General features: G+C 38.5%; 1 protein-coding gene across 1 annotated transcript in view; it reads right to left on the minus strand.

Moving 5' to 3' along the window:
* CD34 (CD34 molecule) overlaps nt 1-20,942 on the minus strand; it is a 118,086-nt gene that overhangs the window by 21,448 nt on the left and 75,696 nt on the right. The window contains exons 3-6 of the mRNA XM_077295197.1: nt 18,595-18,866; nt 14,675-14,749; nt 7,906-8,041; nt 1,834-1,880 (exon numbers count right to left, since the gene is read on the minus strand). Of these exons, the coding sequence (XP_077151312.1) occupies nt 1,834-1,880; nt 7,906-8,041; nt 14,675-14,749; nt 18,595-18,866 (530 nt within the window). The remainder of the gene's footprint in view (nt 1-1,833; nt 1,881-7,905; nt 8,042-14,674; nt 14,750-18,594; nt 18,867-20,942) is intronic.

The following is a 20,942-nucleotide window of genomic DNA, read 5'->3' on the forward strand; positions in this document are numbered from 1 at the left end:
GTTGTAGTCTTATTGACAATGATAAATTCATAGGCGCAACATCACAATTACAGGTTTAGACACAAGATTTGTCACTTGTCAGTTTTCTAACCTCATCTTTGCAGTCACATATGCACAATCAATGACATACAGAAATTGTCAGAAATTGTCAGCTCATAGGCCTAGATATACTGTATTTGTATGTGACTATGGCTTACAATGTCTCTGTGGGTGAAAAGTACAATTTGGGGGCCTTATACATTACACACATAATTACATACATTATACACAAAATAAAGTATAGGCGTGACCTATAGTCTTATATTTTGGTAACAAATGCTATGTAAAATCTTGAATTACCATAACATTTTATATCATTAAAGTAAGTTAAAGGGCAACAATCTTTTTAATTTTTAATTCATAAATCAATAGTAAACATGAAATTAAACTAAATGTGAAATATGTCTTACAAGAGAAATTTGTTTCTTTCTCCTCCTGGTTTGATCTTTTACTCTCAGTCAGTGAAGACAGATTTTCCCATTACTGAGATATAAGAGTTGGTGTTCATAAAGTTCTATGGAGTTCTATGAAGCCACAGTTACAGATCTCAATAGAACTTTATGAGCACCAATTGCCACCTTCTATCTCAAGTAATGAGATAGCCTATTCACTGGAAACAGATTTTACCCATGAACTGAGAATTTTGAGAATGAAAGATCAGTCCAGGAGGAGAAAGAAGTGGATTTCTGTGATAAGATATATTATAAAGTTTTTTTTTTTTTCTTCATTATCACATGTACTACTGATTTAAGGAAAAAAATAAAATGTTGGTCAGTTACTCTTTAAGCATTTTCAACATATGACACTGGCGAATGCAAGAAATATAAATCATGACACCTGCAGCGTGACAAGGTCAAAGTCAGTATATCTTTTGGGATGTTGAGGGTACCGAACAGAAACATGCACTCAGTGAGTGTTTGCATTCACATAGGAGGAAGGAAGTTATTCTTAGGATAAAGTCCAAGATTTAACTTTGATAACTTATGGAAAAACATTCCCTAACAATGAGACATTTCTTTCTATAGAGGGGAAGAGTGTTTTTATTTCTCTTGACCTGTTAGTTTGAAGAAACTTGGTCTTGTAGAAACTTGGCACTTTTTCAGGCATTGAATGAATATTTGTTGTACAGATGAAGGATCTTGAAAAAAAACATGTGCATACGCATGATGCATGATGAGAGGAGAATAAGCCACTGCCATACACTAGAGATGAGTGAATTTTTTCATGCACCTTAGGTCCACAGTCTAGGACAGTGCTCTCTGGTCATGGGCAGGAGCTGCCGAATTTCCTAACCCTCAGGAATCCTTGGGCTTGGGCTCATCTTACGATTTGCTGTTTTGGCGTGTCGTCACCTTGAGTGCCACAGATGACGTCACACCAGGTCAGTGAGTCAAAAGAACCTGAAAGGTAAGGAAATTCTAACTGCTCCTGTTCACGGACAGAAATCACCAACTTGGATGGTGGACCGAGGTTGTGCAAAGCCATCCACTGATCTCTACCATACACGTCACCCACAGAGGCTAAATTACTAGTCATATAAATTCAAATTGCTGATCCCCACATCATCTGTCATGGAAAAGTCAGGATGCCCCTCATACACATTAGTCAGCTAATCAGCCTGATATTGTTTTTTTCAACACTATGCATGTAAAGAAACTTAAGGCATATTAGTTATTATTAAGGTTGAAGGAAGACTTTAAGTCCATCTAGTTCAACCCATAGCCTAACCTAACATGCCCTAACATGTTATTCTGTCAGTTAACAGTGTCACAATGTGTTTTCAAATACATTTACCTGGTTAATAGATGTATATGTTTCATTTTTAAGCCTGTCTTTGGCATCTGAAAGAATAATAATAATATTTTATAAAAATGTTGTGAGAATGCACAATACAAAGGAATACATGACATTTTTAATAACAATATCAGCACCCTGGTAAAACAGTGTACATACATTGTGAGTCAGCACACTACAATTAATGATTACATGAACTGCGTCATTGCCCTCAACGTTAAAAACGTAAAGTATTTAGTTAGTGATTTTTGATCAAAGAGCGCAAAAGCCATCCAACCACATCAAGTTTACCTAAATATGGTTCTAAAAGATGTTTGTAATAACTTCACTGCCAAGCTCCTTCAAAAACTATATCCACGTGTACCAAAAAGAAATGATGTTTTGAACGCAAAAGGTGGCCACACAAAATGTGTATTTGTTTTGTACATCTCATTTGTTCACTCATTTAATTTATTTTTATGAGAAAAAAATGAAATTAAAATATTTTTTGAAGCATTTTTACTTTGCCTAAAACTTTTGCACAGTACTGTATATATACTCCTCAACTATGAAGTTGCATCATAAAGAAGAAAAAAAAGTCATGAAATTATGAAAATCACAGGATTGATAGACATATTAATGTAATGAAAATAATGAAAAACTGAAAAACAACATTTTGAAAATATCTCAAATTATTCAATATTGAGTATTAGTGCCACTCGCAGAAATTCACGCTCTTGCATGCCTTGCCATGCTATCAATGAGGTTGTTAATAGTTGTTTGAGGAATGTTCTGCCACGCTGCATACTGTCATGGTTCAACCCCTCAGGGTGTCTGGGATGCAGTTACTGACAGCTCGGCTGTCCAATCCAGGAACGTGCTGAAGCTGTCAGTACTTTGACAGCTTGACCACCCAATCTGGTACAGGGGCATGCTGAGCTGTCAGTGTGTTGATTGACAGCTCCACTATCCAATCTGTGACTGGGAGGCATTGGCTGTCTCCAAGTGTTGACTATCCTGGGTGATTGCCATGCCACTTAACTGAGCTGCTTCTCCCAGACCTCTGCCAGATGTACATTCAGCTTGTGAGGATTGTGCTCCATGTACCTTGAGTTCTGTATGCTTGATTATTTGCTGCCTGACCTTGGACTTTGTTCTGACCATCTGACTGTTTAAACCCTTCTGCTCTGATCTGTTATCCCCCTGGTATTCTGACCGAGGAACGTTACCTGACCACGCTTTTGTCTCTTCCTTCTGTTTATGACATATTCTCCTGGCTTCTGAAATTGGACTCCTTGACCATTCTGACTCATGGCTTGGCTATGAGAAGTGACTAGCGTCACACATACAATTTGGCATTCAAATAATCAAGACCTGCTAATGGCAGCTCCCTTTGCAATTGCTAATTAGTGATATGTGAGATTTCTTCAATATGAGATAAATCCAAAAGCACTGCAGACCATGGTAAAATATTTTGGTTATGAAGGCTGTGCACAGTAGCTCGAGCAAAATGTGGCCTTGTGTTGTATTGAAAAATCACACCTGCAACACTTTGGAGAAATATCCATACCACTGGTTCCAACACCAAAACACTGTAACTCCAAACAATACCTAGAATTAGCACTACAGAAGTGTGGATACCTTAAACTATGCCACTACACACAATAAGGGAGTAGGACTGGTGTGAGGTTCCCCCACAAATGTACGTGGGCAATGCAACGAAGAGGCCTTCATGAGGGAACACCTGTCCTACTTCTAGGATCATGGTGTAGGGAGGAACAATGAATGGTTGTCATATCCTTATTGTCTTCATTCTAAGTACCTTAACATTAATTTGGTCATGAAACCAGTGTTATGGCCATTTCTCTGTATTATTCCAGTATTCAACACCACAACGCCAAGTGGCATGTTGCAGGTGCTAATGTGAGCAGCATGTATGGTCTAACGCCATACACACGTTCGTTATTTGGTCAGTATTTTATCTCAGTATTTGTAAGCCAAAACCAGGAGAGGAACAATCAGACGAAAAGTATCAAAGAAACACGTCACCACTTCTGTATATATCTCCCACTCCTGGTTTTGGCTTACAAATACTGAAGTAAAATACTGACCAAATACTGAATGTGGCCTAATTGTGCTACCATGCCCTGCAGCTTCTCCAGACTTGACTCCCCTTGAGCACACCTGGAAAGTCATTGGCTGGCAAATGCAAAGGGAGAGACAGAGGCCAGCAGCGAATCTTGATGATTTCTATGCCCAATTGTTTTCAACATGTCCGGACATTTCTCAAATAACAATTAATAATCTCTTTAATAGAATTTCTACACATTGTACTCCTACTCTAAATTGAATAAATTGAGATATTTTGAAAAAAAATGTTTCCATTTTGTTATTATTTGCATATCATTAACATGTCTATTGAATCTGTGTTGTCCATAAATCCATGACTTTTCCTTGGTGTTGCAATACCAATGTTGAGGCAGGTATACATAAATATTGTATATACAGTACAGACCAAAAGTTTGGACACACCTTCTGATTTAAAGATTTTTCTGTATTTTCATAACTATGAAAATTGTACATTCACACTGAAGGCATCAAAACTATGAATTAACATATGTGGAATTATATACTTAACAAAAAAGTGTGAAACAACTGAAAATATGTCTTAGATTCTAGGTTCTTCAAAGCAGCCACCTTTAGCTTTGATGACTGCTTTGCACACTCTTGGCATTCTCTTAATGAACTTCAAGAGGTAGTCACCGGGAATGGTTTTCACTTCACAGGTGTGCCCTGTCAAGTTTAATAAGTGGGATTTCTTCCTTATACATGGGGTTGGTACCATCAGTTGTGTTGTGCAGAAGTCTGGTGGATACACAGCTGATAGTCCTACAGAATAGACTGTAAGAATTTGTATTATGGCAAGAAAAAAGCAGCTAAGTAAAAAAAATGAGTTGCCATCATTACTTTAAGAAATGAAGGTCAGTCAGTCCGAAAAATTGGAAAAACTTTGAAAGTGTCCCCAAGTGCAGTGGTAAAAACCATCAAGCGCTACATAGAAACTGGTTCATATGAGGACCACCCCAGGAAAGTAAGACCAAGAGTCAACTCTGCTTCTGAGGGTAAGTTTATCCGAGTCACCAGCCTCAGAAATTGCAGGTTAACAGCAGCTCAGATTAGAGACCAGGTCAATGCCACACAGAGTTCTAGCAGCAGAGACATCTCTACAACAACTGTTAAGAGGAGACTTTGTGCAGCAGGCCTTCATGGTAAAATAGCTGCTAGGAAACCACTGCTAAGGACAGGCAACAAGCAGAGGAGACCTGTTTGGGCTAAAGAACACAAGGAATGGACATTAGACCAGTGGAAATCTGTGCTTTGGTCTGATGTGTCCAAATTTGAGATCTTTGGTTCCAACCACCGTGTCTTTGTGTAATGCAGAATAGGTGAACGGATGGACTCTACATGCCTGGTTCCCACCGTGAAGCATGGAGAAGGAGATGTGATGGTGAGGGGGTGCTTTGCTGGTGAGGGGGTGCTTTGCTGGTGACACTGTTGGGGATTTATTCAAAATTGAAGGCATACTGAACCAGCATGGCTACTACAGCATCTTTCAGCGGCATGCTATTCGATCCGGTTTGCGTTTAGTTGGACCATCATTTATTTTTCAACAGGACAATGACCCCAAACACACCTCCAGGCTGTGAAAGGGCTATTTGACCAAGAAGGAGAGTGATGGGGTGCTATGCCAGATGACATGGCCTCCACAGTCACTAGACCTAAACCCAATCGAGATGGTTTTGGGTGAGCTGGACCGCAGAGTGAAGCCAAAAGGGCCAACAAGTGCTAAGCATCTCTGGGAACTCCTTCAAGATTGTTGGAAGACCATTCCTGGTGACTACCTCTTGAAGCTCATCAAGAGAATGCCAAGAGTGTGCAAAGCAGTCATCAAAGCAAAAGGTGGCTACTTTGAAGAACCTAGAATATAAGACATATTTTCAGTTGTTTCACACTTTTTTGTTAAGTATATAATTCCACAAATGTTAATTCATAGTTTTGAGGCTTTCAGTGTAAATGTACAATTTTCATAGTCATGAAAATACAGAAAAATCTTTAAATGAGAAGGTGTGTCCAAACTTTTGGTCTGTACTGTACATCATGTACACAGGTGTCAATAAATATTTGGACAATAGAAAAGAGCATCCGCATGTCCTTGCAGAACATCACATTACAGACTCATGTGTTTTAAAATGGAGTTATCTTCCTCTTTTATGTTTTAAAATCTTCCATATGTTTGGAAAAGCTTTTACTCCATTTTACAATCTAACTTTAAGGGAGTTAGGCCAATTTATGTACATTCAGCCATTACATTATAAGTGAGGCTAGTCATACCCCCTCACACCAAACGGAGCCAAACTCTTTGTATAGCCTCCCTATCACACTGAAATGGGAAAGAGCCTGCAAAGATCAGGTAAGTAATGGCAGATCTCAGTGATATGCCTTCACTTTATGAGATGGGAAAATCTCTTTAATGATATCCTTCACTGAAACTAAAATGCAAAACCTAAACACCAGAGAACATTTCTAGATCATTACTTTGTCACCATTTTGCTAAACGTTTCCTCACAGTGAAGATGTTTTCAATTGTAGAAGTTTCCACTTCAAAATCCAGTTTACTAAGTCAGCTCTAGTAGAGTGGAAAATTGAGAAACTTACTCTTAAGAAAGTAGCATAGGACGACATGGGAACATTGGATGGGGTCAGAGATAACTCTGATCTAGACGAGTGGGGGATTTATGAGCTCACCACTCCATGTCATCTGATGTTGAAAGTTGAAATCTGGGAGTCGGGTACTGGTCCTGCTGGTGAAGTTCAGCCAAAGATTCAAGGATAGGAAAATGAGCACCACATCTCTCCAACAATATGTAAAAATAAGTTCATGCTGTATTAAATATTCATTAAAAACATGGAATCCAAAGAGTATATAAAAATCTGATGCGTTTCTGGTGTCCAAGTGCCCTTAGTCAAAGGATGATCCTATGACTAAGGGCTCTTGGAGGCCAGAAACTCGTCAGGTTTTTATATATTCTTTGGATTCCATGCTTTTAATTAATATTTAATAAAGCAAGAACTAATTTTTACATATTGTTGGACGGGTGTGCCCCTCATTTTCCTATCCTTGAATCCATCTCAGCGGTTTCACAGGATAGGCTGCCCTATCCACCTGTGAGGGCCTCTTTGTTTCTTCTCCACTAACTCATACAATATACTTCAATGCAATAAATAGGTATAATTATACTGTATACCTAAAAACTTAAATGAATATAATGCTCAGTCGCATAACGGAAAAAAATAAAAATATTAAAATGTTGTTAAAATAAATACTAACTTCTTGTATTATAAAATGCTAAGATATTTATGTCACATGATGAACGTCATAAATATTTAATATCATTGGTCAGTTTTTTATTCCTCTATATCATATGTAAGCCCAAAACAGTACCAATGAAAACTACAACTTGTCTTTCAAAAAAACAAATCATTAAGCTATACTGGCAGTTAAAAAAATATATCTGGCTCCTAAAGTGTGGGAACACAAAAACAAATGATTTGATGCTGCCTAAAAGTAACAAAACATACCAAAAATATTTACTGTACTTTGAATCAAAATTTTTGGACAATATTATAATTATTATTAATATTGTCATGGCATTTATACCATACAGTGAGTCCTGTGAAAACAAAATCCCCCAAACAATAGTAGAATTACATATTTCTTCCATTACCCCCAAAATATGAATAAACATTACTTAATGCATTATTAGAATGGAACATAAAACATAAAAAATACAATAAATTTCATATCAATATAGTCATATTGAGCTGCAGAATAAAGGTAGCGTCATTTATACCCTGCCATGGACCCCATGAAAATAACAATATACCGTATATTATTATGCAAACCCTCAAACAGCTATTTTGACTCACATATTAATCCTCGGTGTAGATATTTTGAGTGTTTCGGAGTTATACAACTTCTTTCAATTTTAATTTTTTAAATTTTTTACTTGAGTAATGTTTTTTTGACCTCACCTTTTGAAGTTGGAATCCAAAGGATACATCTTGGTTGCACTTCTGAGGTGTGTACGGTTACATTACACTGAGGGGTGCTCATCATATTACACAGAAAAGATCGTAGGTGTTCTTTCTTTTCATTATCAAGTTTTTCCTGCAAGTGAAGATGAATAATCAATATTATTTTAAAGGAGGTGTCCAGGACTTTTGGTATTGATGAAGTATCCTAAGGATACACCATGATTGTAAGTCTGTGGGGATGTGACACACAGCACCCCGGCCAAGCACTTGTTCCCACTGGCGGCGGTTGGAAGTACTCAGCTACATAGCAGCACAGGATACTACAGTATATACCACCCTCAGCACACATTTCACCACACATACACCAACCTCGCCACATAAAAGTCAAAACACAAAAGTCACCACTCAAAACTCGCCACGCGCAAAATTCGCCACATGCAAAACTCGCCACATGCAAAACTAGGCTCACGCAAAACTAGCCACACGTGCAAAACTCGCCTCATGGAAAACTCGCCACACGCAAAACTTGCACACGTGGAAAAATTGCCACATGCACAAAAGTTGCAACACATGCAAAAGTTGCCTCACACAAAACTTGTACATACTCAAAACGCACCACACATAAAACTCGCCACGCTCAAAACTCGCCATGCGCAAAACTTGCTGCACACAACTTGTTACACTAACCTGTCACATGCAACTCAACACACAAAAAGTTGCTACACGCATGTCGCCACACAAAACTCATCTCACAAAAGTCGCTACATGCATGTCGCCACACGCAACTCAACACACACAACTTGACACATGAAACTCGCCCTAAAACACACACAAGTCTGGTATTATCCTTCAAAAATAAAATTCTGTTTAATAAGCAGACAAACTACAAGAGCAACAACTGTACCATATAGGAAATACGGCAGCTGTCAGTCACATGACCTGTCTATTATGTGTATGTGTGAGCTAATATATACTGCCAGGGGAGAGGGCTTCCTGTTGGCTGGGGATTTATCAGGCTGCCAATTTAGCTTACAAATACTGAGGTAAAAATACTGAGCAAATAACGTGTGAACGAGGTCTAATACAGGAGAAGATGACATACAGGTACATACTATATACAGGGGAGATGACACACAGGTATATACTATATATAGAAGCAGATGACACACTGGTGTATACTATATACAGGAGGAGATGACTTACAGGTATATACTATATACAGGAAGAAATGACATACAGGTATATACTATATATAGGAGGAGATGACATACAGGTATATACTATATACAGGAGGAGATGACACACATATAAACTACAGACAGGAGGAGATGACACACAGGTATATACTATATACAGGGGAGATGACATACAGGTATATACTATATACAGGAGATGACATACAGGTATATACTATATATAGGAGGAGATGATATACAGGTATATACTGTATACAGAAGAGATGACATACAGGTATATACTATATACAGGAGGAGATGACACATAGGTATATAGAATATACAGGAGGAGATGACATACAGCAGGTATATACTATTTACAGGGGAGAAGACATACACGTATATACTATATACAGGGAGATGACATACAGGTATATACTATATACAGGAGATGACATACAGGTGTATACTATATATAAGGGAGATGACAAACATGTATATACTGAGGGGAAAATGAGAGGTGTGAGGTGAAAATGAGAGGTGTGAGGTGAAAATGAAAAGGTGTGAGTGCAAAATGAGAGGAGTGAGGGAAAATAGAAGAGTGATCGGAAAATGACAGATGTGAGGTCGAAATGACAAGTGTTAGGGGGGAATGAGAGGAGTGAGGGGAAAAATAAGAGGAATGAGGGGGAAAATGAGAGGTGTGAGGGAGAAAATGAGAGATGTGAGGGGGAAAATGAGAGGCGTGATGGCAAAATGAGAGAAGTGAGGTGCTAAATGAGAGGCGTGATGGGAAAATAAGAGAAGTGAGGGGCTATAACTAACCACAGATATTTACTATGCCCAGGCAACGCCGTGCTCTTCAAGTAGTATACTATAAAAGTCAGCCAGGGACCAAGTCTCATAGTTGACTTGTCAAAAAATCTGGTCATCTCTTAATGTATGTTTGTCTCATAAATGCCACAGTGTTTCAGAGTCAAACATACCTGGTAGAAATCACACAACCGCTGTCTAATACCAGCTGTCAGGTTCACTTTAATTGGGCCTAAATGAAATTTACCCTAATATTTGTGTGCCTAAGATAGAAAATTAGATTGTGAGCTACATGAGGATAAATAGGGGATAAATAATGTAATTGAACTAAAGCCTATATATTCAAATAAACAGAGTAATCTAATTCCAACATAAAAAATAACAATCCCTGCCAAACTAACAGCTTTCTGCCCATTTGTTCAACCAATGCTGATGTCACAAACTGAAGTATAATAAAGAGAGGGGAGCTGGTTTAGCTGTGAGAATGATCAGGATGGCCAGCCCCCTTCATACACAGCTCTGATAATGTGTTAAAACAAGACACACTGTATTGTATCAAGGACAATGTGGAAGTGGAACTCCTAGGAACAGCACATGTGAGGATATTTATTGTGAGCTGGACAAAACCCCTTAATGAATCTTAAATATGTTTTATATTGTGTAGACAGGCAGATATATTTTTCGGAAAAGAGAAAAAAACACTAGATATCACTGGTGATTACAAGATTTCCACTACGAGAACCTGGTCAACAAACCCAAATTCTCGAGATTTGACAGCGGTTAAATGGGTTATCCACTTTTTTAAATTGATGATCTTGTCCTTAGGATAGGACATCAATCAGACAGGTGGGGTGAAACACCTGGCGCCCCACTGATCAGCTGTTCCTGGGTGCCAGCGGTGGGGGCCGGATTTGATCAATTGAGGATGGAACAGCACAACTCTGTCATCTCTATAATGGTCACAGAGGGGTAGTGTTGATCCACTCCTCAGCTGATAACATCCATCCATTGCCAAGACACAGTTGATTGGTGGGGGTATAAGGTGTTGAAATGACTCCAATCTGATATTGATAGGTCATCAATATGAAATTAGTAGACAACCCTTTTAAGTATTTTTCTGTAACACCTGCATTGACTTGGCTTATTTCCTGCCTTTGTTCCATTATAATGATAAGACCTTATTTTCATAAAATGTCTTACAAATTTGTTAAAGATTACTTTAACTCCCTTTTTTGTTTTTGAAGTCATTATACAAAACCGACACTATTCTGGATCAGTGCATAACACTGCTCAGAAACAGGAATGCCATTATGTTTTTAACAAGGGTCTAGGCTTTCTTCCATGTCCTTGTGTCATTTATAGAACAATTATAGGAAGGAGGCAAAAATCTGCCCCAAGGGAATATTTACTTGTGAAACTTTGCAAGAAGTAATGGCAGAGGAACTTGTGTTTACAATATGTCTGGCAAGAAAATGTTTGACATTTATTTCTCAGTCACATATACAGTGGGGAAAATAAGTATTTGCTACACTGCCGATTTTGCAAGTTTTCCCATCTACAAAGAATGGAGAGGTCTGTAAGAGGTCTGTAAATTTTATTGTAGATACACTTCAACTGTGAGAGACAGAATCTAAAAATAAAAAACAGAAAATCACATTATATGATTAAGTAATTACAGTAAATTGCATTTTATCGCTTGAAATAAGTATTTGATCATCTACCAACCAGGAAGAATTCTAGCTCTCACAGACCTGTTAGTTTTTCTTTAAGAAGCCCTCCTACTCTGCACTCATTACATGTATTAACTGCACCTGTTTGAACTCGTTACCTGTATAACAGACACCTGTCCACACAATCAATCAATCAATCAATCAATCAATCACACTCCAACCTATCCAGCATGTCCGAGACCAAAATTGTAGAGTTGCACAAGGTTGGGATGGGCTACAGGACAATAGAAAAACAGCTTGGTAAGAAGGAAAAACTGTAGGCACAATTATTAGAAAATGGAAGAAACGCAAGATGACTATCAATCTTCTTTGGTCTGGGGATTCATACAAGGTTTCGCTACGTGGGGTAAGGATAATTCTGAGAAAGATCTGGAATCAGCTGTGAAATACATGGGAGTACCAGGTCAATGACCTGAAGAGAGCTGGGACTACAGTTTCAAACATTACTGTTAGTAACACAATATGCTGTCGTGGATTAAAATCCTGTTGGGCACGCAAGGTTCCCCTGATTACACCAGCACATGTAAAAGACAATTTAAAGTTCACCAATGAGAATCACGATGATCCAGAGGAGGCATGGGAGGTTATGTGGTCAGATGAGACCAAAACAGAACTTTTTGGTATCAACTCCACTCGCCGTGTTTGGAGGAAGATGAAGGATTAGTATAATCCCAAGATCACTCTCCCAACCATGAAGCATGGTGGGGGAAACATCATACTTTGGGGTGCTTTTCTGCAAAGGGGTCAGGATGACTGCACCTCTTTGAAGAGAGGATGGATGGGGTTATGTATTGTGAGATTTTGACCAACAACCTCCTTCCCTCAGTGAGAGTACTGAAGATGGGTCATGGCTAGATCTTCCAGCATGACAATGACCCAAAACACACAGTCAGGGCAACTAAGGAGTGGCTCAGTGAGAAGTATTTCAAGGTCCTGGAGTGTCCTAGCCATTTTCCAGACCTGAATCCAATAGAAAATCTTTGGAGGGAGCTGAAACTCAATGTTGCCCAGTGACAGCCCTGAAACCTGAAAGATCTGGAGAAGATCTGTATGGAGGATTGGGCTGAAATCCCTGCTGCTGTGTGTGCAAATTTGGTCAAGACCTACAGGAAATTTCTGACCTCTGGAATTGCAAACAAAAGTTGCTGTACCAAATATTAAGTTCTGTTTTTCTATTGTATCAAATACTTATTTCATGCAATAAAATGCAAATTAATTGTTTAAAAATTATACAATGTGATTTTCTGAAATTTGTTTTTAGATTCTGTCTTACAGTTGAAGTGTACCTACGATAAAAATTACAGACATCTCCATTCTTTGTAGGTAAGAAAACTTGCAAAATATGCAGTGTATCAAATACTTATTTTCCACACTGTAGCTGAATATGGACCTACCAGAATGGAATTATAACCAGGTCTTTATTGTACATTAAACTGCAGTGAAACCCATTTGTCAAGTAATGTTGTAGGCCCAAAGCATGAGGCTGCATTACTGAAGACATCAGTCAGCTTTGGTAGGGAGACCTTGCACGGAACCAAACCCTATCAACTTCTTATACAGATTTAGTAGAGGCAGACACTTTTGTATATGTTTGTACATTTATTTAGTGGTTAGAATTCACATAAAGTCTATCAAAAATCATTCTGATAAAAATGAGAAGAAATCAATCTTTCAAACGTTTGGTTTCAGACTTCGTGGTTGTAACTTCAGGAAATTTTATTTAAAAAAAAAAACAATGAACAGTGCCACTTTAGTCTATACATATTGCAGATCAAACCCTTTGTATTGAGAGGTAGTGAAATTTAATACCAGACATACCCGATGGAGAATGCAGACCTTCTGGTCTAATATGAGTCAAACACTATCATAATCTCCTTGTAAGCATTCTTTAATGAATAACTAAACTTATTTTTTTCTGAATTTTGAACCAACATGGAATATGTGAATTGTCTCTGCAGAGAAGACGAGGACTTGAACTCTAGAGCCACCTATTGGAACCAGTGATCCAAAAAGTCAATAGTGAATTAAGACTCTGGTTTGGCTTCTATCCTAACTCATATTGCAAGGCTCATTGAAAGGTCAATATTGACTTTTATGATCGTTAGATTGATGCAATGCATACTGGGGTTTGGCGCTTGTTAGTACGCTAGATGGCTCAAATAGTCATCTGGTGGAATACATGGCCAATCAGTATAGATGCCATTGGGCCGGGGAAGATCGAAAGCCCAAAGTGTGAAGTGCCCTAGGAGTGGTGACCCTGGGATGCCTTAACTCACTGGGATTGGGAACCCCTCTTGAGTATTGGCGCTTTTGCACAAGCACTTAATTTTCTTTCTTCATGCACACACCCTAATTCTGGGCATTTTGGCCAATGGATTGGGAATTTTTTAAATTCACCGTTGAAGGTCTGGTCAGTATTACACTGAAAAACATTCACTATTTATTTTTATTCCCTCACGGGTTCGCTCCTTGACAGGTCTAGGGGGCATTGTGTTGCCATCAGGTTCTGCTCCCCCTGGCTCTCCTGTTTCGGGGGTAGAGCGTTGTTGGCTCCCCTCTTCTGGGAGGGGAGCACAGTCCTAGATTCTCATTGTCTTGCTTGGGTGAGAACTCAGGCAGATGCTGGGAGTAAGATTGGGTCTCCTCTGGCTTCAGCAGAGGAGGCTATTTATCCTTGTCCCTCGCTGTGGCTTTCTGGCTCGGAGAGATGCAGAATCCTAGTGCACTTTTTTGCAGAACTTAGTCACTTTTTTAAGCGCACTTGGGTTTAGACACAAACTCGGGCTTTCGATTTTAAAAAAATCAGTTTTTTTCAAAGACACAAGACTTATCTACTGTAATACATGGTGCTATTCACATGTCCGTGTTTTTTTTGTATTTTTCACTCAGGCATATTTCTGCACAGTGAAAGTTGTGGGAGCTTTTTCTATGGGTGTTCAGGTGCCCCTGACAACTGATACATATATTTTTAGTTGCAATTGTGGGGAATGTGCCAATGGTTTACCATACAGAGTAGTGTTCAACTATTGTTACTGTTTAGAAACTCACACAAGTTATTTCATCTTCATACTCAAAGCAAGCCACTTGCGACATTGATGAAAGGTTTGTAAGGCCTAGGCAAGACTGCAAAAGGAAAAGAAAAAAAAATAGAGATTTTTATTTTCATTTTTTTTTATTGAAAAAGTATCCAAATGTGTATTTATATAGAATAAATGTATGTGCAATAAATATTTTCATAATGGCTAAAGTTCCTGTTTTCTGTATGCTGCAATACATTAATAAAGTATGTCTGTCTACTATGCTTTCCTGTTTAATGGCAGCAGGATATGGGAATAGGTCTGTTCCCACAACTCTCCTAACAGCACAAAAAATACTCTGCCCTTTGCCTACTAGGAGTGATGACAGAATACAGCAGACTATATTTTATAAAGGGACTCAATGACCCAGATATATGACTGATGTGGACATACACACGAGGTCAAAATTGTTGGTACCGCTCGTTTAATGACAGAAAAACCCACAATGGTCACAGAAATAACTTGAATCTGACAAAAGTAATAATAAATAAAAAATCTATGAAAATGAACCATGCTTTCACAGAATAAAAAAAAATAAAACTCCTGAAATAGGCCTGGACAGAAATTATGGTACCCTTAACTTAATATTTTGTCGCACCACCTTTTGAGGCAATCACTGCAATCAAACGATTCCTGTAACTGTCAATGAGACTTCTGCACCTCTCGACAGGTATTTTGGCCCACTCCTCAAGAGCAAACTGCTCCAGTTGTCTCATGTTTGAAGGTTGCCTTTTCCAGATGGCATGTTGCAGCTCTTTCCAAAGATGCTCAATAGGATTTCGGTCAGGGCTCGTAGAAGGCCACTTCAGAATAGTCCAATGTTTTCCTCTTAGCCGTTCTTGGGTGTTTTTTTTGTGTGTTTTGGGTCATTATCCTGTTGCGAAACCCATGACCTGTGACTCAGACCAAGCTTTCTGACACTGGGCAGCAAATTTCTCTCTAGAATCCCTTGATAGTCTTGAGATTTCATTGTACCCTGCACAGATTCTAGACACCCTGTGCTAGATGCAGCAAAGCAGCCCCAGAACATAACAGAGCCTCCTCCATATTTCACAGTAGGGACAGTGTTCTTTTCTTGATATGCTTCATTTTTCGATCTGTGAACATAGAGCTGATGAGTCTTGCCAAAAAATTCAATTTTTGTCTCATCTCTCCATTGGACAGTCTCCCAGAAGCTTTGTGGCTTGTCAACATGTAGTTTGGCAAATTCCAGTCTGGCTTTTTTATGATTTTTTTTCAACAATGGTGTCCTCCTTGGTCGTCTCCCATGAAGTCTACTTTGGCTCATACAATAACGGATGGTGCGATCTGACACTGATGTTCCTTGAGCTTGAAGCTCACCTTTAATCTGTATAGAAGTTTTTCTGGGCTCTTTTGTTACCATTCATATTATCCATCTTTTTGATTTGTCATAAATTTTCCTCATGCGGCCACGTCCAGGGAGGTTGGCTACAGTCCAATGGATCTTACATTTCTGAATAATATGTGCAACTGTAGTCACAGGAACATCAAGGTGTTTGGAGATGGTCTTATAACTTTTACCTTTAACATGTTTGTCTATAATTTTCTTTCTAATCTCCTGAGACAACTCTTTCCTTCGCTTTCTCTGGTCCATTTTAAGTGTGATACACACCATGTCACCAAACAGCACAGTGAGTATCTGTAGCCCAATATACAGGCCCTCTCATGGATTCCAAGATTGTAGACAACTGTGATGATAGTTAGTGGACACACTATGATTTAACATGTTCCTTTTGTCACATTATTTTCAGGGGCACCATCATTTCTGTCCAGGCCTATTTCATGAGTTTTATTTTTTTTCTTAAATCTGTGGAAGCATGGTTGAAAAGCAATGTCTTTTATTTATTATCACTTTTGTCAGATTCAAGTTATTTCTGTGACCATTGTGGGTTTTTCTGTGATTAAACGAGGGGTGCCAACAATTTTGACCACATGTGTATATGTAGCAACCAATGAGTTGCAGATGAGATCGGCAAGCAAAGTGCATCCTTCAAGAATATTGAGACTTCATAAGTCTTCAATACCAAAGACTCATGAATCTGCTAATATTCTTTGGACCATCTGGGCAACAGTAAAAGGGATGTGCCTCATACAATTCTTCTAGATCTTCTTGTTAGGGCTCACTCACACAAGATACATTAGATGAGTATTATCTGATGTTTTGACGGATTGCAATCAAATCAATGTTATTCTATGGGGCAGTGCTGATCAGCGTTTTGTTCTGCGAATGTCAGATCGCACTCAACCATTCAAGTCTATCGGTGTGTGGAAATCACTCTGCCCTCTTAGTACTGTCCGATTTCCGCAAACTTACACAATGCACTTACTCACCTCTACTATGATTCTCTTCCAGAGAGAATTTGATCACACTAAGGTAACACTTGGCTCAAACTCTGAAATGAATTTGATTTGAGTGCCATTTACATAATGAATCAGATTCTCTTGAATGAGAGAATCTACGTGCATGTGTCCCTGGTCTTAAGTGAACATATTGGTGACTTAAATTTTTAATTTATTGCCTTTTGTCAGTGTATGATCTATGGGTTCTGACATTCATGAACCTCAATATCAGTGTAAGGCCAGGATCACACTGGTATTGATTATCTAATGCTTAAGAATCTTGATACTCCAAGGGTTAACATAGTGTGATCCGACTCTCTCGGATGAATGAATCATAGCACGGGTGCAGAGATGAGGTATAACTTAATTTCTCCATCTTCTCCATTGTCCGAGTCCACGGGAATCGAACTGCATTCAGAAGACATCTGAGTGCAGTCCAAGGTTTTACATGCACCCATAGACTTGAATACCCATTCACACTTGCGAAGCCACTTGCAGTATGATGAGATCTTTTCCACACACCGATTCAGTCTGTGGAAAAAACACAGATCTGCACTGCTCCATTATATAATATTGGTCTGAGTGCTGTCTGATAAAACATCATATAGCAGTCGTTCGAGTTCTACGCTCATGTGAGCGAGCCCTTACTTTGTATAGCCCATTAGGTGAGAATCCCAGAAATCTCCTTTAATTACATGATAAACATTGGAGTAAATTTGCTATAGACATAGAGAAATGATAATAATTCTGATTTGTTCTGACCCACTTCTCGTATATGAACATAAACGTGTCCATTTCAGTGGTGCCTTTCCTGCAAATGTTACTTCCTGCAAATGGCTCAGGCACAGTAGCCATGACTGTGCCATATGGAATATGTTGGCGCTGCTATAGAGCAAACATCTGATGCAACTATTAAAAACTGAGCTACAGTTGACATAAAATAATCTATTTTTCTATAAAAAAAAGGTTTATTTTTGTAAACGTATTAAAAAAACTTATAAAGCCACAAGTACAAGAAAATGGTTTCTTCCATTTGTCCAGCTAATGAAAAAATCAATCTATAAAATAAAATATACTTCAAAATGTTACTATAAAAATGTACAACTCATAGTGTAAAGAAAACAAGCCTTCATACCGACGTATTGATGAAAAGGTTATGGCTGTCAGATAGCTGGGATGCATAAATGGAAAAATCCTTGTGGTCCTCAAGGACAAAATAGACCTAGTTCTGAAAGGTTTAAGTCAGAATGAGGTCCTCCATGAGGTCCTAAAGAAAAGATACTTAATACGATGCAAACGATTTTCCCCATGGAAAATCAACACAGTAATACGGTACAGTTTTTCCGACTAACAACAGATAATAATTTCGAAGCAGGATCAATAAGTGCTCTCACCATTGGAACCGATATCCAAAGGTCAGGGTCAAATGTTTTTATCACTATAATCATAGCAGTCAACATTGATGATTGTAAAATTAGATGGAAAGTAGTAATTCCAACACTTGAATGACGCATCTCAACACATACTCACAATGATGCCTGGTGCCGCTGTAACCTCTGAGGCTGTTGGTTGTACGTTGGTCGGTGCAATATGTTTCAATGTTGTGGTCCTAGTCGATTGCACACTCAGAGTTGTCGGTTCTGTACTCGTGGAGGTGATGTTTTCACTATTCTCTACAATTAGATTTCTGCTATTAGTCCCTTCAGTTGTCGCAGTTGTGACAGATCCTTGAGGAACTTGTGTTGGAGTTGAGGTTTGGGTATGTGGTTCCTTAGTTGCAGCTAATATTGTTGAAGTTGGTCCTGAAATTATTTAACCATGATGTTATAGTCAAATGTTAAAATTTTACTAATGCAAAACAATTACTTTATCAATATTATCTCATTGCAAAACAAAATTCAAGAAAAGAAGGGCCTATGTATCTGTTCCTGGACCCATGGAGAGAGGGGACAGCCTTACCTTTATCAGTAGGCAGTCAAAAGCTGCCCCTCTATGCTCTCCAGAAAAGAGGAAACCTATCATGTCAAAAATTTCTATTAATTTGCAGATATGGGATTAATCTGCAAGTTATTAGCGTTCTGAACCCATCCGGAGCTGGGACTTAGAGTTCCACTGCCAAAAGAAATTAACTTTATTCTGTCCGGCAGCGTTTGGGTTCAGTCACAGGGCGGCGCCGGTTCAGTTACAGATCACAGAGCACTGGCTGTATCCGTGCACAAGGAACTGGCTGACAGCCGGCCCTAAAGCTCCGCTCCTGTCAGTCAATGTTGAAGGCGCGGTTACAGCCGCCACTCTCTATACACTGAGCAGTGACTGAATCCGCACAGGTGCCGCCTCCCCGTGACTGAACCTGACCGCTCTCGGAAGGAATGAAGTTAACTTTCTTCTAGCAGTGGCAGTGCTGGGCAGGTTCAGAACCATATTGACCTACAGATTAACCCCATACCTGCAGGTTAATAACATTTTTTCACGTGACAGGTTCGCTTTAAAGGGTTAGAAAGTTAGCCCAATTGTCATGGAAAGGGCATGAAAGGAGAGTAAATCTTTTCATTTGATTTTTTTTCATGGAAACCCAGTTTTATGCATGCCACAGCAATGAAGTTTTACAGTTTCTCATTAAAACGAAGAACATGTTAGGGAAGCAGCTAATATGTTGCACATGTCATCCCACTGTATTTTTGTGGCTTCATCTATCTGTAAATAATTTTAAATCCTCATCTGCAGAATATTGGAATGCAATATTTTAATCTGTCACCAAAACTGACATAACGGCTTGAATTAATAGTTGCATTCCTCATTAAAGAACACTTGTCATATCTGTTCTCATAGCTCAGAGCTGTATTGTGCAGTTTTTCCATTATTCTTTCTAAATATATTTACAAATAAATTGACAACTTGGTGTTACCATTCCCTACACAGTCTGGTACTGTCAGCACTCATTGGACAGCATCAGAGTATTTAGTAACATTCTCCCTCCCCCCAACTGATAATAGACAGTTCGTCATTTATTTATAAATTTCTAGTAGGATTAACCCCTTAAGGACCTTCTACGTTAATAGCCGAGCCTCATTTTTAAAATCTGACATGTGTCACTTTATGAGATAATAACGCTGGAACACTTTAACGTATCCCAGTGATTCTGGGAATGTTTTTTATGACATGTTGTACTTCATTTTAGTTGTAAATTTTAATCAATATGATTTGGGTTTGTTTATGAAAATTTGACAATAAAAATGAAAATTTCGCAATTTTCAAACTTTGAATTTTTATGCTCTTAACTTAGATAGTTCTACACACAAAATAGTCAATATATAACAATTACCACATGTCTACTTACATTAGCATATTTTTTTTTGTCAGAATGGTTAAAAGTTTATCAGCAAATTTCCATTTTTCCAACAAAATTTCCTAACATTTGAAGTGACTTTGAGGGACTATACAACATAAAATATCCAAGACTGACACCATTTTAAAAACTGCATTCAGATGAGGGATGAAAATCACATTGAAAAAGTTTATTAACCCTTTAGATGCATCACAGGAATTTAAACAACGAGGAAGGAAAAAAATAACATTTTACTTTGAAATGTTGCTTTAGCCCTAATTTTTTCATTCATCAGGATAACAGGAGAAAATGGGAGATGAAATGTGTTCTGCAATTTCTCCAGAGTGCGTATGTACCCCATTTGTTGGGCAAAACTATTGTTTGGGTAGATAGCCGTGCTCAGAATGGAAGGAGTGCCAATTGACTTGGAGAGCAAAATTGTCTGGAATAGATAGTGGATTACATGTCACATTTGCAGAGTAACTGATGTGCTTAACCAGTGGAAACCCCCAACTCTAACCCCTTTTTAGAAACTACAGCCTTCAAAGAACTT

This window comes from Ranitomeya variabilis, chromosome 3, assembly GCF_051348905.1.
Source record: "Ranitomeya variabilis isolate aRanVar5 chromosome 3, aRanVar5.hap1, whole genome shotgun sequence".
NCBI classification, from domain to species: domain Eukaryota; kingdom Metazoa; phylum Chordata; class Amphibia; order Anura; family Dendrobatidae; genus Ranitomeya; species Ranitomeya variabilis.